We start from the raw sequence: 18,796 nt of genomic DNA, 5'->3' as shown, positions 1-18,796 counted from the left end.
GAAAACGGATGTGGTATCTCCCAATCTTTAAAAGCAGCCTTCTCCTTCATGCTTGGAAAGCAAATGTCCATGAACGCCCTCTTCTCCCTGGAAACAAAAAGGAAGTCAAATTCGGTGAGCTTCCCCACTCGACTCAGCCAAAACACCGACCCGTCACCTTCATTTTCATGAAGTCAGGGTCTTAATCTCATTGGCCTTGTGTTCCCGCGCCTGGACTTTGCGCAATGCACCTTTCAAACGGGTATCACCTCCATGAACTCCACCCACTAGGCGCTCACGAGCCTTCCCATGCCGGAACCCCAGCGCCACCTCCTAAGCGTTCCACTGCCTGTACTCTGGATCACTTCACCACCGCAAGACGTGGCATTCGTACCCGCACCCATCGGTGCACCTCCACCGCCCATCGTGTGCAGGACGTCCTGCCTGCCGACCTCGCGCCCAACCACGAAACCCGCACCAAAGCCCACCACGGACACTAGAAGCACGACTCCGGTGCCCAGGACCCACGTCAGCGTGGCAGGGCTGATCCATGTGACAGTGTTGTCGTCCACGCCCACCGCAGACACCTTCTTCTTCTTGGTGGCGCGCTGGGGCTTTTGCTGGGCGGTCGAAGCAGCCCTTTTGCCCTTCTCTTCTTTGGACGACACGGACGCGGGAGCGCTCTGTGCGCTGGAATTAGATGTAGTCCGAGTCGTGGGCTGGCGCGTCCGGGGCGATGGTTTCGCCGCAGAGGACACGTGCACCGGCGAGCCTCCGGGGCCCAATTCGGACTCTGGCACCAGTCTCAGCTCCATCGGCTGGCTACTCGGGCCGACGCCTGCGCCCATGACCGGCTCCCCCGATGATGGCTCGGCGGCCACGTTGCGTCTTCCGGGCAGGCTCTTGGCGGCAGCGGCGCAGGAGAGCAGTGTAGTTAGGGATGCACGCAGTGCGGCGTCGTTGTCTGCCTGGTAGGCCGGGGACATGAAGCCTGCACGGGCGCGATGGTGTGACCTGTGGGAGTATGATTGTGTCCTGGCCGCGGGGTGATGGGGCGGAACCGCCGAACTTGTGGAGTAGCTGCGATGGCTGAGGTGAGCAGGAGGATGCGAAAAGGCGTTGGGTTGAGGGCGGAAGCCTTGTGAAGGTGATGGCCTGCCCAGCGCAGTGCCGTTGTCGTCATCCTCCGAGTCGGACAAGTCGGCGCCGGGACCGATCGCAGTCTGCGACCGTTGTAGGGCAACATGTCCATTTCCGGGTCGAGCGCCCAGGTTCTCGTTAGACGAGGTCATCAAGCGATCCTCCTCGCTCTCTGTCTCGTCGTATTCGTCCTGACTGCTTGTGCCTGCCTGCGCAGCAGCGCGGCTTTGCATTTGTTGTTGCATGGACTGGTAATAATGGTGTTGCAAACGTCTCCTTCGGGGTGGGTGCGAGTGGCTGCCGACTCGCAGACCGGTCGTAACGATCTCGTCTCCGATGGAGGAGAGGGAGGAGGAGGACGGTTGCGACGCGACCTCGACCCATGATTCTGATGAGAGTATGTCAGCTGCTTGCTGCCGTGGTGTCCCACCTCTGTGAAAAGGGGTAATGCGTGGCATGTCTGTTGCATCTGCTGTTGACTGACCGTCATTACGTTGGGTTTGCGACGCTGGCGTTGCTGCTGGACTTGTATCCGATCGCGCCATGCTGTCTGAAACTCTATCGGAGTTGGGGATGGAACGGCGGCTGGGGCGGCTGGTGCCAGGATGGCTGGGCTGCTGAGAGGAGGACATGGCGGATGCTCAAAGGGGAAGGCCGGATAAGAGAAGAAGAGGAGGATGGCGGTGGTCTGAGGAGCGGTCGGACCTGAGGAGTGGAGGGAGGAGAGAGCGGACGGGAGGAGAGGAGAGGAATAAGGTGATGTCCTGCGGTTGTGGTTGCACTGCACGGCACGGCACTGCACTGCACAGAGAGAGACGGAGAGAGATGTGGTGTAAGTCGGTACAGAAAGGGGACCCCTCCTTGGATGCCCTTGCCCAGCCCCAGCCGGTGGATCTAGATCTGCGGGCTTTATCGATACCGGCGGCAGAGTGGGACTGAGTGGGTGGACGGATGTACAAGTACAGTAGATGTGGTGCGGATCAGATGCAGATGCCGATGGGGATGCAGGTGGGTGAAAGGAATGCAGCTGAGTAGGACAAGCGAGGGAAATGTGACGAGATCGATCGTCTGCCAGAATTCAGAATGGAGGAGGAGACTCGGGAGTGCAAAACAGCAGAGCAGCAGGCGAGAGGACGACGAGGAGGAGGAGGCGAGTGGACGATGCATCTCAACAAAAGGAGCGTTAAGCCCCGTGAGACTGTGCTAAGTATGTGCTGTAGACCGCTCCGATCACGCCTTGCAGGGTGGGCCAGGGTAAGGCAGAGACGCCGTGTGAACCAGAAGGGCCGTCCTGCCGTCGTGACCGCCCTCCAATAACGTACTACAACCCAGTAGCGGGCTTTGTTGTCTCTTTGTCTTTTGGGCCAAGGCACTTGGTAGGATCACCCTAGAAGCCCCCCCCCCCCCCAAAGTACACACACACGTATACTTACTGTAGAATCGCCATGTGGGTAAGCTTACGCCTGCTGCCAGCAGCAAGATAGGCTTAGACAACAAGCAGAGACATACACGAAGTCAGAAACAGGGTCCTGGTCCTTGTCCTTGTCAAGTGGCCTTGCAATCAGGCTGATCAAGGCTGATCATCGCGCCCCCAAACCCGTCACCCCGTCCACATGCCACAGGTGCCTCCAGGGCCTGACCTCCTGACTGGCCAGAATCGCTGGGTGCGGCGTCACACGGGAGCCAGCAGCACACCCCAATGACGCGATGCCTCTCCCCAGACAACGTCCTCTGCATATGCACATAGCATATGCATACATGATCGTATGTTTCACCGTTTCACCGTTTCCCACTCAATGTTCCCGCTAAGATGCAGGCCTGGCTAAGTGAGGCTGGGCTGGTTTGGGTTTTAGAACATCGCCACAACTTTCCACATTCATACATGCACTGTAAACAATAGAGATTCTTCATTTCGAAACAAATGTCGACCGATCGATTATTGTGTACCAACTGTCTATCGTATCCTACAACTAACGAAAAAGCAACAACTGGGTATTGGAAAAGAAGTACGAGAATCTCGGCAGCTGGGATATACTTACCGGCTCAACAGTCAACTAGAAATCATACCTGAATAAGATTTGCGTTGCCAGCCGGCGTTGTCAAGGCGGTGACGATGCCCTCAGAAGCCCTCAGTATTCGTGTACCAGAATGCAAATCCCTTTTTTTTAGAAGCCCCCAACGCCCACGAACCCTCAGTAGAGACGGACCAAGAGACTTGCGGATGCTCCCACAAGACATCCAAGTCTCCGAAGAAATCCCACAGAAGCCCACACGGATCAAGCAGGAAACTCATCACCTAAGTGATGCTCCCAAGAGCAAGGAGCAGACACCGACAGTGTCTTAGTGTGTTGCAGAACACACGAGCCCACGGGTCAGGAACAAGCCCACAAGTCATGAATAAGCCCACAGGTATCGATGCCGAAAACCCACAAAGCCCTCTGAAATGCCACGAGCCCTCGGAACCATCATGTGCGGCCACACGCCTCACGACGCGTCCTTCTGCTTCTTGTTTCGCTTCGCTTGCTGCTTCTTAGCAGCTGCGCTGCCGTCCTTGTGACCTTGTGGCGGATCACGATTCTTCTAGAACGTGATCTTCTTGCCCTGGAAGGCGGTGCCTCCACGGCCGCCTCCACGGCCACCACGGTCTCCAAATCCACCACGTCCGCCGCCACGGCCACCGAAGCCGCCACGTCCGCCGCGGTCTCCGAAGCCACCGCGACCTCCGCGGCCACCTCCACGGCCACCGCCAAATCCACCGCGACCGCCGCCACGGCCGCCGCCACCACCGTTATCTGGCCGGCCACTAGCATAGTCCAGACGGACTCCACGACCCTGAAGGTCGGCGCCCTGGAGCTGCTCGACGGCCTTCTTGGCATCCTCAACGGAGTGGAACGAGACGTATCCGAAACCCTTGAACCGTCCAGTTTCCCTAGAAGAAAATTAGCAACATGCAAACGAAGGGCTTTAAGTATGTACTCACTGCTCAGTAGGCAGACGAAGGCTCTTCACCTCAGCAATGTCGGCGAAGAAAGCGGAGACACTCTCCTCGTCAACTTGGAAGGATAGGTTACCAACGAAGAGAGTGTCACTCTCGGGGCTCATCTCGTCATTGAACTTCTTGGCGCGGTCACCGGCACGGGCAGCGGGGTCGTTCTTGGGCTTTCCGCTAGAAATGTCAAGACGCATGTCGCGGCCGTCGAGGTAGCCTCCTTGCTTCTCATCCAGAGCGGCCTGGGCGTTCTCAGCAGAGTCGAAGTCGACGTAGCCAAAGCCTCGAGGGCGGCCATCATCGCGGCTAGTGATGATGCGAGCATTTGTGATACCCTTGCAGTTCTGGAACTCGTTGTAGAGAAGGTCGTCGTCGACCTTCCAGCTGAGGTTGCCAACAAAGAGGGTGGATCCTTCCTCAGAAGAAGCATCCTCCGTCTTGTTCTTCTTCGCTGGGGCCTCAGCAGCAGCCTCCTCAGCCTTGCGCTTCTTGGCGGCGAATGGTGCCTCGGTCTCCTCTGACTCGCTGTCGGAGTCAGAGGAGTCGGAGTCGTCAGAATCGTCAGAGTCGGAGTCAGAGGACTGCAAAGAGAAACATTAGTCAAAGTCAAGTGATATGTCGACTCTTCCAAGTTTAATAGCTTACCTCCTTGGCCTTCTTAGCATCCTTCTTCGCGGCGGCAGGCTTAGCTGTCTCCTCATCGCTGTCAGAGTCGGAGGAATCACTGTCTTCCTCATCGGACTACGAGCATGGTGGTTAGCAGATGGTACACTTATTTATCAATTAATGTAACTCACGCTATCAGCCTTCTTAGCGGCAGCAGGCTTCTCGTCGCTCTCATCGTCGGAGGAGTCAGAGTCAGAGTCAGACGACTCAGCAGCGGCAGCCTTCTTAGCAGCAGGGGCGGCCTTGGCCTTGGCAGGTGTCTCCTTGTCGCTATCGTCGCTGTCATCGCTGTCGTCACTGTCGTCCTCCGAGGACTCGGAGTCGTCAGAAGACTCAGCGGGCTTGGCCTTGCCATTCACCTTGCCGTTGACCTTGCCATTGATCTTGCCATTGACCTTGGGTGCGGGCTTCTCCTCCTCAGACTCGGAGGACTCAGAGGACTCAGAGTCAGATGAAGCGGAGTCGTCGGACTCGGACTCAGAGCTGGACTCAGAAGAGGACTCCTCCTTCTTGGACTTCTTAGAAGTGGCCTTCTTAGCAATCTCTTGGGCTGCGGCCTTAGCCTTAGCCTTGGGGGTTGATGTGGACTTGGTGACAGCGGCAGCCTTGACAACCGAAGGCTTCTCGGCCTTGGTCTTGCTGCCCTTTGCCTCCTTGGTTTTACCCATGATGAACGTAAGCTGTTTGAAATGCTTTTAGGGTGAGATTGGGTAGAGAATGAAGGAAGGGATGAGGAAATAATCAGGATGAAAATTTCCAAAAGAGAAGGTGGGTGGAAGAGAGAAGTTGGGGACTGGGCTCGAGTTGAAAAGTTGCGACGGGGTTTATTAAGTCGAGTGGCAGGACCCTTGGAACAGGAAAACTTCAACCAGCGGCAGAATCGAAAAATTCTGGCGGCGAAGAGCTAGTGTGGGTCCGCCGCCTCCACTTTCTCGAGCCCGGCGGCAGGCTGCGATACAGACGGATAAAGGGTACGTACCTTTGAGCGCACGGGCCATCATGGACATTAGAGAGATGGCCCGGTCGGCCTGGGGCCTGGGAGTCGGACTGGCAGCGAGCTCCCGCCGGCTGGCATAATTAGATATCGAAACAAGTCCATTCGTCGTCAACTGGTCGCGCGAGGGAGCATCGACGCATCGCACTCCGCGCCCTTCTCAACAACGCATCAACTCAGCACCCAGCCGACTGCACCATCGCTCTTTTCGACAGCAACTCGCAATGCCGACCCCCGAGTCCGAGGCTTTCCTGGCCAAGAAGCCGACCGTGCCACCAACCTTCGACGGGGTCGACTACGATGACAACAAGCGCCTCAAGCAGGCCCAGGACGCCATCATCCGGGAGCAATGGGTGCAGGTCATGATGGGACGTCTCGTTCGGGAAGAGCTGAGCAAGTGCTACTACCGGGAGGGTGTTAACCACCTGGAGAAGTGCGGCCCTTTGCGAGGTCAGTAATACCATCACCCACTATGCAGCGGGACGAAGAGGGGGGGGGGGGGGGGTCTCGGAGCCTTCAACGGGAGATGCACACGATAATAGCGCCTCTATACTGAGTGATTGCGTGGTGCATTGGATTTTGCGGAGCAACAAGTGGCTGACAATTTGCAACAGAGCGGTATCTCCAGTTGCTTGAGAAGAATAGAGTCCGGGGTTATCTGTTCCAGCAACAAAACCACATGGAAAAGAGCGCATGAGACAATGGACCTCCCTGGCTCGCTGCGAAGCCATCTACAAATGGTTCTTGCTGCAATTGGTTTGGGCATATGGATATCCAGTGAACAACTTGCGCTCAGGCTAGAGGCTGGTCGATGGCATCATGCGTGCAATTGGAACGGCAAGCTGTTAGAACCTGTACACCTAGACAGTGGCATGAAGACAGGAGAAAGCCTTTCTCAGCCAAGACACATCAGTACTCCAAATATTCATGGAGTGGTTGAATTAAAATGTTGCGTTCCTGGTGAATCTCATCCGTGATTTGCGTGTTCACCACTGAGGCACTGTAAGGCTTAGGCTCAGTACGAGGCACCTTGCCTGCCGAGAAATTTTTGGACCTGGACCTTCAACACCGCGACCACGAACCTGGTCCGGACATCAACACGCCCAACTTCCCCATAGGTCGACAAAATGATCTGCAGAAGCTGTTTACAAAGAGCAACGGCCCTCGGCCAACGCTCAATAATACAAAGGGCGCCAATCCGACGGGCCTTCTCCGCGATACCATCCAGGCAATCTGCAGCAGCCGCCGCAGCTCCTGCGCCTGCGGCAAGCGATGCGACGACAGCTCCAGAAGAGGCCGCGGCGCGGTCAACATGCCCAGCGGGCACAGTCCTCAACGGCCTGAATTACTTCAAGGGAAAGTCGGACCCCGTCGCGCTGCCGGACAACGAGTACCCGGAGTGGCTGTGGTCGTGCCTCGACGTGACGAAGGGGTCAGCGGCAGAGGAGGATGCGGACGCCGGTGATGAATTCTGTACGTTCTCATCCCACAACTCTCTCCTGCTCTTTTGGCGGTATGGTAGATGGGGACCACTGTACTGACATCTGCATTTTACCACCAACAGCAAAATCCAAGAAGCAGCGCCGAATAGCCGCCAAGCGGCAGCGCGAGCTCGAGGCCAAGATGCTGGCGACCGGCAACCTCGAGGCGCTGGCGCCCAAGATTCCCTTACAGCAGCAGTCGATCAACCTGCCGGGGAAGCCGGAAGGCGACGTGAAGGACGCGATCGTGGCAATTGAGAAGCGGGAGGAGCTGAGGAAGGCGATGAGGAAGGAGAGGAAGGCCAAGATCAAGGAGGACAACTACCTCAAGTCCATGTAAGGAGTGGCTGGGGACTAAGCCATGCCATTCCCACGACGTTTTGGGGACAATCTATGTCAATACTATTCAGAGCAGACCAGACAGTCTTTGGTCGACGTGTGGCACAACATCTATCTGTATATTATTGGGAGCTTCGCTTGAGCGAGCAAGCACTCCACCGGGCTATTGGGCCCGCACGGTATCTAAAATCAACGCATATCGTGAGAAGACAAATATGTCCCAACTAACAGACAGACCTGGAGATGATCTTGATTGTTCTGCTTTCGCTGATAGCGTTGCGCATGCCAACATAGAGTTGCAGCACTAGTTATGTTCCAGACAAGTGAGTGCTCAGCCGTCTAGTGATATTCCACTTCTTGAATCAAAATTCCCACATAGACTCAAAGAAGCGCCAGTGCTGCATAGCAGCGTGAGTCTTGGAACCGAAACATGAAGCGCCGTGACAATAGTGACTGCTGCTCACTGTCGCCTCCCACTTCGTTCTCGCCTTGACCGGCCTCCACTCCTCCATATTATATCCCGCTGTCCTTGGTAGGAGGCCAAAACCTAAGCCCAACACCAGGCTTTGGCATAGCTTCAGCGGTCTGCTCACTCATCCTGATCTTGGTCCTCAGGCGGTACCTCTCCAATAGAAGCAAGCTTCAATTGCCGGTCTTCCTTGTGGCCTTTGATCCTGGCTTCTATACGTCTCCTTAAAATTTGGTTAGTCTTGGTGGCCAGCTCGCTCTCCAGAGCCCTAATCTGTTTTTCGATGTCTCTGACATCCTCGCGGACACCTCTGACTTGTTCACGGCGCTCCTTCTCTTCATCATTGACATCGTCGTCTGAATCGTCATCGTCATCATCGTAGTCTTCCGCGCTTTCGCCCTCGACTGAAGCTCCGTCCCCATCTTTACCTTCTGCAGCCTCAGCTCCGGCCGCGGGTGTGTCGGGAGCAAGAGCTGCCGGGGTAGCGCCTTCTTGAATTGGAGTCGCCATCTCCGGTTCAAGGTCGTTCAATTCTGCCTCGAGCTGAGCCTCTATATCAGCGTCGATCATGTCGATATCGTTCGCTCCCATGTCCCAACCGTCATCAATCTCGCCCTCCGCATCCTCTTCTCCCTCAGCATCCTGCAGATCCAGATCAGGCGTGCCAGCCTGCATCGTGTCCCTCCGTTCATCAATCCATTCATACTTGGTTTCAATAGCGTTCTTGTCTGCCTGTAGGAGTCTCTGAACTTCTTGTTCTTTGTTGAGGATCTCGCTCTTGTGCAAACGCTTGCGGAATCTGCGATGAACCGCATCGTGCATCGGTGGTGTCAGACCGTGTGGCCACCTGTGCCCATCGAAAATGACCTTCGGAAGCTCTGCTATCCTTGCCGAAGCCTCGTCATTGACTCGAGCAAAGACCAGGAGCATCTGAGAGATATCTGCAGATTTGACCATGAGCTTTTTGTCCCATGTCTTCATCCCTTCTGTTATCGTCGGCATGTCGACAAGAACAGCGGCATACATGCGACCTTGGACTGTAACAACCGCCCTTCGCTCGTTGATCCATCTCAATTTGAAATCCATGCCTCCGGAGGGGAACTTTTTATTGTCAAGGCATGAATTGATATAGTCGCACTCCGGACCTTCCATCATGCGCAGTACGATTTGCTCTTCTATGATGGGATCCTCCTCAGCATCTTCCATCTCTGAATCGTAGCCTGAGCCATTTTCTCGATAGAACGTCGACTTGTGAGAATCCTTGATAGCGATCCTGAACGACGAGGTTCTCCGGGCATTGGGGGCGTCGGGGCCTGACTTCAACTTGATGGTTTTCATCTTCTTCTTCGCGGGCTGCTGAGCATTTCCATTCGTCTGAGCCTCATCGCCACTATCGGCGTCGGCCTTGGCGCGCTTCTTCGCAGTGGGTTTGGACGTTCGCCCGGCCTTGGTCATAGTCAGTGGGGCTGGTGCCTCGCCCGGCGGCGGCGCGGCGGGCAGAGCTGTTCTGTTGGTCGGAAGAGGCTTCCTCGTTGGTGGCGTCTCGGATATAGGTGTCGAAGGCTGGCTCTTGCTGAAGGACAGCCTGATCTTATGTGTCTTGTTTTCGGTGGGAGTAGGTGGTATTGCAGGTGGTGGCATGATCGCTGCGTCTGCGGAAGAGCCGCTCGGAGACATTCCGCTTAAGGACGATTGTCCTTGACGAAGCACAGGCGACATCTGGTCCGGCGTTGCGACCTGTTGCGAAGAGATAATAGCGCTCGACGGGTTGGCAGATCCAGGGCCGCTGCTAGAGAAAGACGGATTCCGACTAATCTTTAGCTTCAGCTTTTTCCTCTCTGGCGCCTCCATTTTGAGTTTGTCGGAAAGCCAAACAAGTGTGTATGTGAAGTTTTGGCAGGGTGTCGTCGAACTTTGTGACGAACGGCGTCTTGCGCGATGCTGCACTAGAGGCTAAAGACGTGGGCTCGGCGAAGTCAGGACGCGTTTGTAAGTCGATGAGTCGGCGGTGTCAGATGGCGCAGATCATGTCGACACAGACATTTGGCTACCCTTCCTGACTGTTAGGCGCTTGAGAAGAACAAAGGGCCGTGACAGACAGAGTGGAGGCTGAGAGTGATGGGCGTCGACAGTGGTTGTCGAAATCGAAGTTGAAGTCGAAGGGGACCTATGGAGCGAGTGAACTTGCGTAGCTCCTCCACTCGCATCTGGGGTCAACGGGTGCCAAGGTACCCAAGTACCCAGGTGATTTATGGGTCGTTGTGGGGAAGCTTCCACTGCATGATCCCTGCAAGACTAGGCTCCTCATGGTTGAGCCGCACCCACCCAAGCTGCAGGAAGCTTTCAAGTTGCGTTTGCTACCTCGTCGCAGTTGTTGCCAAACATTAATCTAGTTTGCGAATTGGGTGACTCAAATTTCCCTCCTCCAAATTCACTCGAATGCGACTCGAACTCACCATGCGCATAGCGTCCACACATTGACAACAGTCAAATAAATCAAATACCGCATCCATAGGCTCGAAGACTGCCTGTGCCCTCTCTCGTGGCGCCGTCCTTCCATCAAAATGACACCCCCGCAGGCCGTGTTCCACGCGCTATTGCGGCCTGCCATAATCCAGATCTTGCGTGCAACTGGCTATCACTCCGCGAAACCCGTTGTAATCGACAGCCTCACCGATCTCGCAGCCCGATACCTGAACCTGTTGTGTGAGGAGACTGCCCGCCATGCCAGCGACAACACCGGAGATTTCGACTACAACGGTGCCGCAGCTCCGACCGTCGTGGACGTGCGGCTTGCGCTGCAGGACGTCGGCGCGTTCCTACCCGAGCGCGACTTCGAGGACCAAAGCTTCACAGGCCAGGAAGATACAAGAGGCGTGGATGACTTCGTGGCGTGGGCGATGGGCCCCAAGAACGAGAATATTAGGAGGATCGCCCTGGATGGAAGTGAGGAGGGCGTCACGGACTACCTTAGCGCTTTGAAGAAGAGGCACAGCAAGACTGCCGACGACTCGAGGTATACCGGCACGTTGCTGGGGAAGCCACACAATCAAGGTCTTGTGGTGGTCGAGGGACACGCAGAGATCGACAGCATCCGGAGCTGGGTAGAAAAGCAGCGTGGGCCGTCCAAGACCTCGCCCGACACGGACACAGAGTCCAGACCTGCGTCCAGTGGGCTCAGCTCTATCGGTACGATGGATGGAGAGATGGACCTGTCATAGGGAATTAAGCAATCACCCATGGGGCAATATGCTCTCACATGGCGCGGATAACACTATATCCGAGTGGATTGGGACTCGGGGCCTTTCGAGACGGCTCGGCAGCGGATGGATAGGGAGTCAAAACGGTCAGCAGGCATGGGACGCATCTATGCGTACGATAAACCCCCCACTAAGTCCTTCGACGTGCATTCCTGATTAGCTGACAGGTTTTCTCAGATTTCGTGTCCAGTGCTACTATAATGATGGCAGAGCCTCTGCAGCGAGCAAGTTCTTAGGCCAGACTGGCTTTCCAAGGTGGCTCGCTTCTCGGAACAATTAATGAAAAGCTCGGCTGGAGCTCTTGCGGAAATCGTCGCAGAGCTGTCGCTGGCATGCATCCAGACTGACAACTTGAGGTTTCGGAATGAAGCCAAGAGCTCATTGCAAGCCAGTTGACAGAATCCTCAATGGGGTGAGCGTTGGCGTTTTGGCGCATAGGGCAAGGAACTCGATCAGGAAGGCGTGGCCTTAGAGCCAGCTTCAAGCTGTTCCCGTCAACGGTTGGCAAGTCAAAGATGGCCAAGTTGGAAGGAAAAAAGAGTCGACTGTGCAATCCTCGACAGGATCATCAACATAATAGGAAACTTGAAACAGCTATTATTCTACACCACGCATTCAAGAGGACGGTTGCTGTGCCTGGCATGAGAGGACAACGAGGGACAGCTTTAATGACAAAGTAGAGAGCAAAAAGACTCATCGGACCGATTCGTACGTCCCTTGCTTTGACCTAGACTAGGAATTCAGCGGAAGAGCAACTTAGCAAGATATGCGTCCAGGCTCAGTGATTTCGTCCCCTAATTTGATATTTATCTCCGTCTCGCAAGCTGGACTTATCAGCCGGTACTCATTATCGGTCTCTGGCAGACCAAGGGTCCCGCCAGAACCACCACCAGGGTCAACGGGGACCATTATATATCTTTGCCTAAAAGATTCATCTAAAAAGATGCTACGCTGCTTCAATCGAGCTCTTTTCTAGCATATATCAACCGCGATGGAACTCAGAAACACGGTCGAGGCTACATAGACAGTCAATATTACGCGAAACCCAGAACAGTCTTCGCAAGCTCGGGCAAAAGGAGACCTACTTGAAAGCCGCACTAATCAAAGCGAGGTGGCTAAAAGCCTGTGGCGTATTTCCCAACTGCTCGCCACTGCGCGATATCTCCTCGGAGAACATGCTTAGGTGATTCGAGAAGCTGAGCATGTTCTCGAACAGATTGACCGCTTTGACCAGATACCTTCTGTCGTAGACGCCCGCTCGCGTCAGGGCCTCGACCAGCCAGAAGGTGCACATGCTGCAGGACTTGGAGTCAGCTGGCAAAGCCTTGAGAGAGAAGAAGCCCGACGTGAGGTAAGGGCTAGAAAGGACACATTCTGCCTATATGATGGCCTTCGCATAGCAGGATGCTGTTCCATGAAGCAGAGAGTAACCCCACGAAGCTGCTTACCTGAAAGCGCCCTCACGTCCGCCAACGCCGTCGTCCGAGCGCTCCGTGTCATATCGCGACACCAGACCCGTTGACGTCAGGCCACCTTTCTCCGGGGGCAAGAGGATGCGGTCCAGGGTGCTGAGGAAGCGCGGCTCGTTGGGCGGAACGAAAAAGACCAGCGGTGCGATCAGGATGGACGAGTCCAGCATCGTGTTGTTCTCGTAGCTCTGCACGAAAGACTTCATCTCGGTGTTGTAGCCTGGTTTGAGTACGGTGAGGTGGTTAGAACAGGGGCACAGTGAGAAAGGAGCTGACTATCCAGCAAGAGGAAAAGGAGCGTAGGGCCTTACCCTTCTCCATGATCTCTTCATAGATAGTGTCTCTGGCCTCCAGCCATTTGGCTCTGTTCGGGCAGGGCAGATTTCTCTTTTCTGCTAAGCGAAGCCCACGGTCAAAGGCGACCCAGAGCTGGATCTTAGAGTAGACAAAGTGCTGCTTGCGGTTTCGAACCTCCCAAATAGACATGTCAGGATCTGCGAAAAGATCAGTATCGTTGTATATCCGAGAAGTAAAGACATATCAGGCTTTTCTCACCATTCATTATGGTCAACACATAGTCTGAGCCAATGTAAGTCAGAATGTAGTCTACAAGATGGGGAAATAAGGGCACAATATACCTAGTAATTGCCTTACAGAGACCCAAGTATCCCAAGTCACGGGCTTTCCATATTTGTTGTTCAGATAAACCGCATCCATGAGCTCCCCATAGATATCGAACTGTTGGTGGAAAGCTGCTCCGTTGCCGATCCGAACAGGCCTCGACCCCCTATAGCCTTCCAGATGGTCGAGCTCCAGTTCGGGAATCTCAGTGTCTCCCCTTATGGTGAACATGATGGGCAGTCCTCCATCAGGAGTCCTCGACTTCAGGATCCGCTCGCTGATGAATCCCATGTACGCATCCGCCTCCTCAGCGTACCCCAAACGCAGCAGGATGTAAACCGTGAAGCTTGAATCCCGAACCCAGGAATACCTACGACATTGAAACGTCAACGATTGCAGATTTCATTCTCATAAAATCCAGCTCACCTGTAATCCCAGTTCCTAGGCCCACCGATTTCCTCCGGCACCGAAAAGGTCGGGGCCGCGACGATGGCCCCGGTCGGCTCAAAGGTGAGCAGCTTCAGGATCATAAGGCTGCGCGCAACTACCTCCCTCCACCTACCTCTGTACTTGGACTTAGAGATCCAGTTGTACCAGAACGTCTGCGTATCGTGCTGCTGCTTGTCCAGGTCTTCGGTCGTGATATCCGTAGTGGCGTGGCTGTCGAGATCATCCCGCAGCGTGAACGAAACGGCCTGGCCCTCCTGGAGAGTGATGTGCGCCACGACACCGTCGCCCAGCATGCCGTCCCTGCTGGCCTTCTCGAATGCCACCACCGGGCAGGTCGCCGCGTCCTCCTCGCCCTTGTCGATGGTCACATCCAGCTGCAGTTTCGACCCGCCCTTCCCGTTGCTGTGGAAGGTGACGGCCTTGGACTTGGTGCCGGGCTCTTGGGACTTCTGGAGCACCGTCATCGTGTGGCCCTCCCTCGCATAGTCGAAGGCCGGGAAGATCTCTACATTCAGGGACATCTGGCCGCGAACGCACTCCACGCGGCGGACAAGCCATTTCTTGAGCTCCTCCTGCACAGCCTGGACCTCGCGGAAGGCGCTGCGGCCACCTGCCCGTTGGACTGGAGCATAGGTAGTATTTGGGCGGGGGAAGAAGTCCACGAGGTCCGCGACGCCATCCTCATGGATATACCGGGTCTGCAGGATGTTGGATGAGGGCAAGTACGACTGCTTGGTCGTGCATGACAGGTCTGGCGGCGGAGAGATGGAGAAATGACCGCCCTTGGACTTGTCTATCAGGCGGCAGAAGATGCTTGGGGAGTCAAAGTCGGGCCTGACGAGCCGGGTCAGCGGGATGAGGGCATTGATCGTGTGAACTAGTCTACTCTCTGAGCATGCTCACCAACACATGAAGTCACAGCTGCCGTCCATGCCGACCAGGGCGCAGGTCCTCATGTTCCCGATGATTCCATAGTCCTCGATGGGTAAATAGCCCCCGTAACGGCTTCGAAGGGGGCTAGAAGGAGTCTTTGTCTGGCATGGAGCGGCCATTCTCAGATATTATCACATATATCACAATTAAACTGATTCGCTCAAATTTGATGGACAGTATGAGTCTCGTACTCGTAGACAATCAAGCATGCTGTAGCTGGGAAGCAACCAAGTTCATGGCTATAAGCCACCGAGGCGCTCCAGCTCGGAAGGTCTTTGATGATGCCAATGGTACGTCACAGTCTTTATGTACTGATGTTATTGACCTGCACGATGTGATTTGCATCGTGTCCGTCATGGAATCCCATCGTCAGTATTCCATTATGAGACACTACTACAGTCGATCCCTCTAAGACTCGCTTTGTCATCTGACTAGCTGCCGCCAACGATTGTTGAGTAGACGATAGCATCGTGAACTTGGCTTCCAGCCGCCACGACAAAATTGAAGTAGAAGATGGGCGTTGAACCGACTCATAGCCCAACGGCTTAGCTGAGCCATGCACGGCTCGTGGTTAGTGTGAACGTCGGACTAGCTTGTGATAGATCACGGTCAGTGGCCGTCCAAGTGAGCAATCCGAGGAATGGTCCGTTCGTCTGAAAAGACGAAACTCTAGAACCAGCCCATGGAGCCAGTGAAATAAGCTTATCGCGATCAAAGGCGGGCCCGGCCCTGTGGTATCGTGACGGTAGCATTCTCTGCCAGTTGAAACCGAGTCAGGCGCTTGACAGGCGATTGTGACGAGCTCAAACCTGAACAGATGACCTAGCCAGCTGTTGCAACTCAGAGTGCATCGAGCTCACTGAGCAGCATTCCACGAGACTGACGCGACCGCATGAGCACCCAAGGCGCCGTGGCCGACCCCAAGGCTCTGGCGTGTCCCCCGCCGTGTGCTCCGGGGGGCTGTGGGACCGATCCCGTACGTCACATTGGACGGGGCCAGCTAAGCTTCCGCCACAGGCTTCGACGCCATTCATCATGGGTGGTGTGTTTGCCCAGTGCTGCCAGCCCAAACCAAGCCATATTGCAAGCCCGCCAGGCAGATGCCAGGACGGTAGCAAGGAATTGTAAATGAGGATCATCGCCGTGAGGTCTAAATTCTCCGGGGCTGCCAGCGGAGGAAGCATCCAAAAGCAAAAGCCCTTGACATCATGGCCAACTAGGCAACGCCATTCCCCAGACTTTTTTCGGGGAGATCAATGATTTGCAGGCCTGACTCGCTCGCCGTGCTCCGGGGCGGGATAGTCGGTCTGGAACCTCACAGTGCAGTATGGATGGATATCATTGATGAGCTGGGAAGGCAAGCTGGGACCAGGATCTCGAACATGCGGTGTCGTGCCGTGCCGGTTTTCGAACACACCAGCAAGCAGGTGAGTCAAGGCGGCACCCACGTTCGACTTCCCAGACTACACACAGGCCATGATACCTAGCACCTATACCTATAGTTAGTGATCGGGAAGCTGATCTCAGCCGAGCACGCGGGCAGCGTTCTAAGCTTCATGCGGGCTGCTAGCTGACTTGGCCTGGTGGTCGCATGACCGTTGGTGCGAAGGAGCCGGGTGGGTTGGCCAACGTCGATGACCACATGGGAAGCCCCCAGACAGTTATTTCTCACTTCGAAGCTACTGCGTTTGCGTACTAGCCGTCGGTAGTGCTGGCAGCATGATCGGGGCTAGGAGCGCGTCTAATCTTAGGGTACGGAAGCCCAGGAATAAGGCGAGCCTTCCGGACAAATGTACTTTTAAGCTTTGGGCACTCGGCAAACCTCATTGACATCATGTGGGCTGAGCTGAGCGAGAGACAAGACTTGTCGTGCGTGTTAGCCTGCTTTCTGCAGTCAGGAATTGATGAATATGTCTTGTCTATCAAGTATGGCCCGAACAAAGCCTCAAATGTCCGCGTGTCGCGAGCCGAGCAGGACGAAGAGCTGTGCTGCGGCGGAAAGTCTAATAGAGACAAACTCTCGCGGTCGAGCGAAACAGAGGCACTCTATGTATCTATGCTGTGTGGGTAATGATAAGCCAGTCAGTAAGATTGCCTGTCAGGCAGATTTACAGTATTCAGCTACTGCAAGCGCACACCGGCAAATCCAGGGTCTCCGGGGAAGATTACCACTACTACCACGGCTACAACCACACTAGCAAGCAGGGTGGAATTTTCTCGCACAGTACCAGTTGCTGCGTGGCCATTGTCGGTCCCTATTAGCTGGGTTGAGTTGGGCGACGTGGCAGACAGTTTGGGCACATTGCGACCCAGAAGAGGGGAAGAGCTTGACCTGGCGATGGAGCCCTTGGGTCCTCTGGGGCCCAGGGCCCTTGCAGAGGTGTGCAGAGGAAGGCAAAAAGAACCTTCGGTCCGGAGTTTTGGCCCTAGGTCCTGCAAGAAATCTGGAAAATCCAGCCCAGGCCCTGCGAGAATGACTCCACAGTGCACACAGCAGGCGGTCAACGACCGAGTGGGCTGGTGGGTTTGGAAGCAAGACGTACAGGTGTCTGCTGTAGGTACTATGCAGGAGGCATGCATCAATCAGACCGGATCGTTGCTTGCTACCTGCCCATGTGCTGCACCCGTGTAAGTGCGTGGGTGGTGGTAATAGAGATGGTGGTGTGTTTCCGTCCGTTGCCCGTTACACTGGTCACGGGGGCAACAGACAGACAAGACAGACAACCGGTTCATCGATCGAGACGAGGGTGCCCAGGCCAGCCAGGTGGGCGGATGGGATGGATGGGATGGATGGATGGATTGATCGATGGCAGGGCAGAGTCACACAGTGACAGAGTAGTAGCGCGAGAGCGTGAGAAGACAGAATGAGAGTCTCAGGCGCCGCTGCAGTGCTGATCCATGACCCGATTCCGCGCCCGGGCCAGGGGTCCCGTGGGCGGCAGAGCCAATTGGGCTGCTGCAATGGGGCGCCAAGAGACTTGCACCCTCGTCCTGTCTTGTCGTGCTTGTCTGGTCTTGTCTGGCCTGGTCTTCCAAGGTTGTCTTTGTTGTCCGCGTCTATCAACGGAGTACGGAAACTGGAGTCACAGACCACCGCCTAGGCCAGAGTTGTTGTTTGATGCGCCCGCGCTGACTGGGCCACGCTCCCGCCCGGCCAGGAAACCCTTCCGACATCCTGCAATAGCTGCAAGAGCTGCAAGAGACGCAAAACATCAGAGAAACACGCCAGTCAAGCCTCTCAACACCCTCTAGCTGGGCAGACAGGCAGACAGACACACAAGTAACAGACCAGCAGGCAAGCAGAGGACGACACTGTAGACAGTGGATGGTGGACGGTGGATCGCTGTACTTCCGATCGATCATCAATCAAAATCCATCCCCTCAACAACAACCTTAACAACAGGTTGACAGACCAGCTGTGCTGGGTGGGCCCCGGGGCGCTCATCATCCCGATTAGCGACCGGCCCCATCGCCATCACCTGGGCGCCTGGGCTGCTGGGCAGACCAGCGAGACAAGCGGTGGCAGGTCTCCTCCAACTCCTCCCAGGGCTTCCAGGGCTGGCGCTACTGTCACAGTGCCCAGTGCAGGGTGCAGGGTGCAGCATGCTGTGTTGCTGTGTGTTGTGCGCTATACGCTATACGTTGCTATACGCTGCTGCTTCTTCTCCTCCAAGGTGCCCAGGTGTGCCGGCTGGGCCCAGTGTGTACCAAGGTACCCCACCCGTACCTGCCTGCCCGCTGCATTCTGCACCCTCCAGCCTGCAGCAGCAGCAGAGCAGCAGCAGCAGCGCAGCAGCAGGACCCCCAAAAAAGTCCAGCTGGATGCTGCTGACCTCGGGACGGCACTACCCATCCACACAGTCTGTGGTCCACCGCCCACAGTCCACGGTTCCACGGTCCACAAGCCCAAGCCCACCTTGGGAACACCCAAGTCCAGATGACGGGGCCCCAATTTCTACATTACCATTTGATAACTACTTTGCCTTACCCGTCCTCGCCGTGTATA

At 55.6% G+C, this 18,796-nt stretch overlaps 6 protein-coding genes across 6 annotated transcripts; 2 read left to right on the top strand and 4 right to left on the bottom strand.

Annotated features, from left to right (window-relative positions):
• Window positions 1–266: 266 nt before the first annotated feature.
• Window positions 267–1,751, bottom strand: J7T55_008810 (uncharacterized protein; the record flags this gene model as incomplete). Its single annotated transcript, XM_053139165.1, has 2 exons — window positions 267–1,507; window positions 1,604–1,751. The coding sequence occupies 2 exons, from the start codon at window positions 1,749–1,751 to the stop codon at window positions 267–269; spliced, it is 1,389 nt and encodes a 462-aa protein (XP_052998082.1).
• A 1,948-nt stretch (window positions 1,752–3,699) lies between these two features.
• On the bottom strand, window positions 3,700–5,442 carry J7T55_008809 (nuclear localization sequence binding protein; the record flags this gene model as incomplete). Its single annotated transcript, XM_053139164.1, has 4 exons — window positions 3,700–4,048; window positions 4,100–4,689; window positions 4,754–4,849; window positions 4,906–5,442. The coding sequence occupies 4 exons, from the start codon at window positions 5,440–5,442 to the stop codon at window positions 3,700–3,702; spliced, it is 1,572 nt and encodes a 523-aa protein (XP_052998081.1).
• Window positions 5,443–5,992: 550 nt separating this feature from the next.
• On the top strand, window positions 5,993–7,589 carry J7T55_008808 (uncharacterized protein; the record flags this gene model as incomplete). The annotated part of the gene is made up of 5 exons (XM_053139163.1): window positions 5,993–6,218; window positions 6,383–6,421; window positions 6,782–6,886; window positions 7,008–7,241; window positions 7,333–7,589. The coding sequence occupies 5 exons, from the start codon at window positions 5,993–5,995 to the stop codon at window positions 7,587–7,589; spliced, it is 861 nt and encodes a 286-aa protein (XP_052998080.1).
• A 588-nt stretch (window positions 7,590–8,177) lies between these two features.
• J7T55_008807 (transcription initiation factor TFIID subunit 7) lies at window positions 8,178–9,908 on the bottom strand (the record flags this gene model as incomplete). The annotated part of the gene is made up of 1 exon (XM_053139162.1): window positions 8,178–9,908. The coding sequence occupies one exon, from the start codon at window positions 9,906–9,908 to the stop codon at window positions 8,178–8,180; it is 1,731 nt and encodes a 576-aa protein (XP_052998079.1).
• A 713-nt stretch (window positions 9,909–10,621) lies between these two features.
• Window positions 10,622–11,278, top strand: J7T55_008806 (bromodomain associated domain protein; the record flags this gene model as incomplete). The annotated part of the gene is made up of 1 exon (XM_053139161.1): window positions 10,622–11,278. The coding sequence occupies one exon, from the start codon at window positions 10,622–10,624 to the stop codon at window positions 11,276–11,278; it is 657 nt and encodes a 218-aa protein (XP_052998078.1).
• Window positions 11,279–12,398: 1,120 nt separating this feature from the next.
• Window positions 12,399–14,909, bottom strand: J7T55_008805 (uncharacterized protein; the record flags this gene model as incomplete). Its single annotated transcript, XM_053139160.1, has 7 exons — window positions 12,399–12,612; window positions 12,766–13,006; window positions 13,098–13,280; window positions 13,342–13,365; window positions 13,425–13,777; window positions 13,834–14,691; window positions 14,761–14,909. The coding sequence occupies 7 exons, from the start codon at window positions 14,907–14,909 to the stop codon at window positions 12,399–12,401; spliced, it is 2,022 nt and encodes a 673-aa protein (XP_052998077.1).
• Between the last annotated feature and the right edge of the window lie 3,887 nt (window positions 14,910–18,796).

The sequence above is a fragment of the Diaporthe amygdali genome, assembly GCF_026229845.1.
Source record: "Diaporthe amygdali strain CAA958 chromosome Unknown NODE_4_length_2575358_cov_65_588622, whole genome shotgun sequence".
Taxonomy (NCBI): Eukaryota; Fungi; Ascomycota; class Sordariomycetes; order Diaporthales; family Diaporthaceae; genus Diaporthe; species Diaporthe amygdali.
Note: the sequence above shows the minus strand (reverse complement) of the source record. Positions and strands in the feature narration are given on the sequence as shown.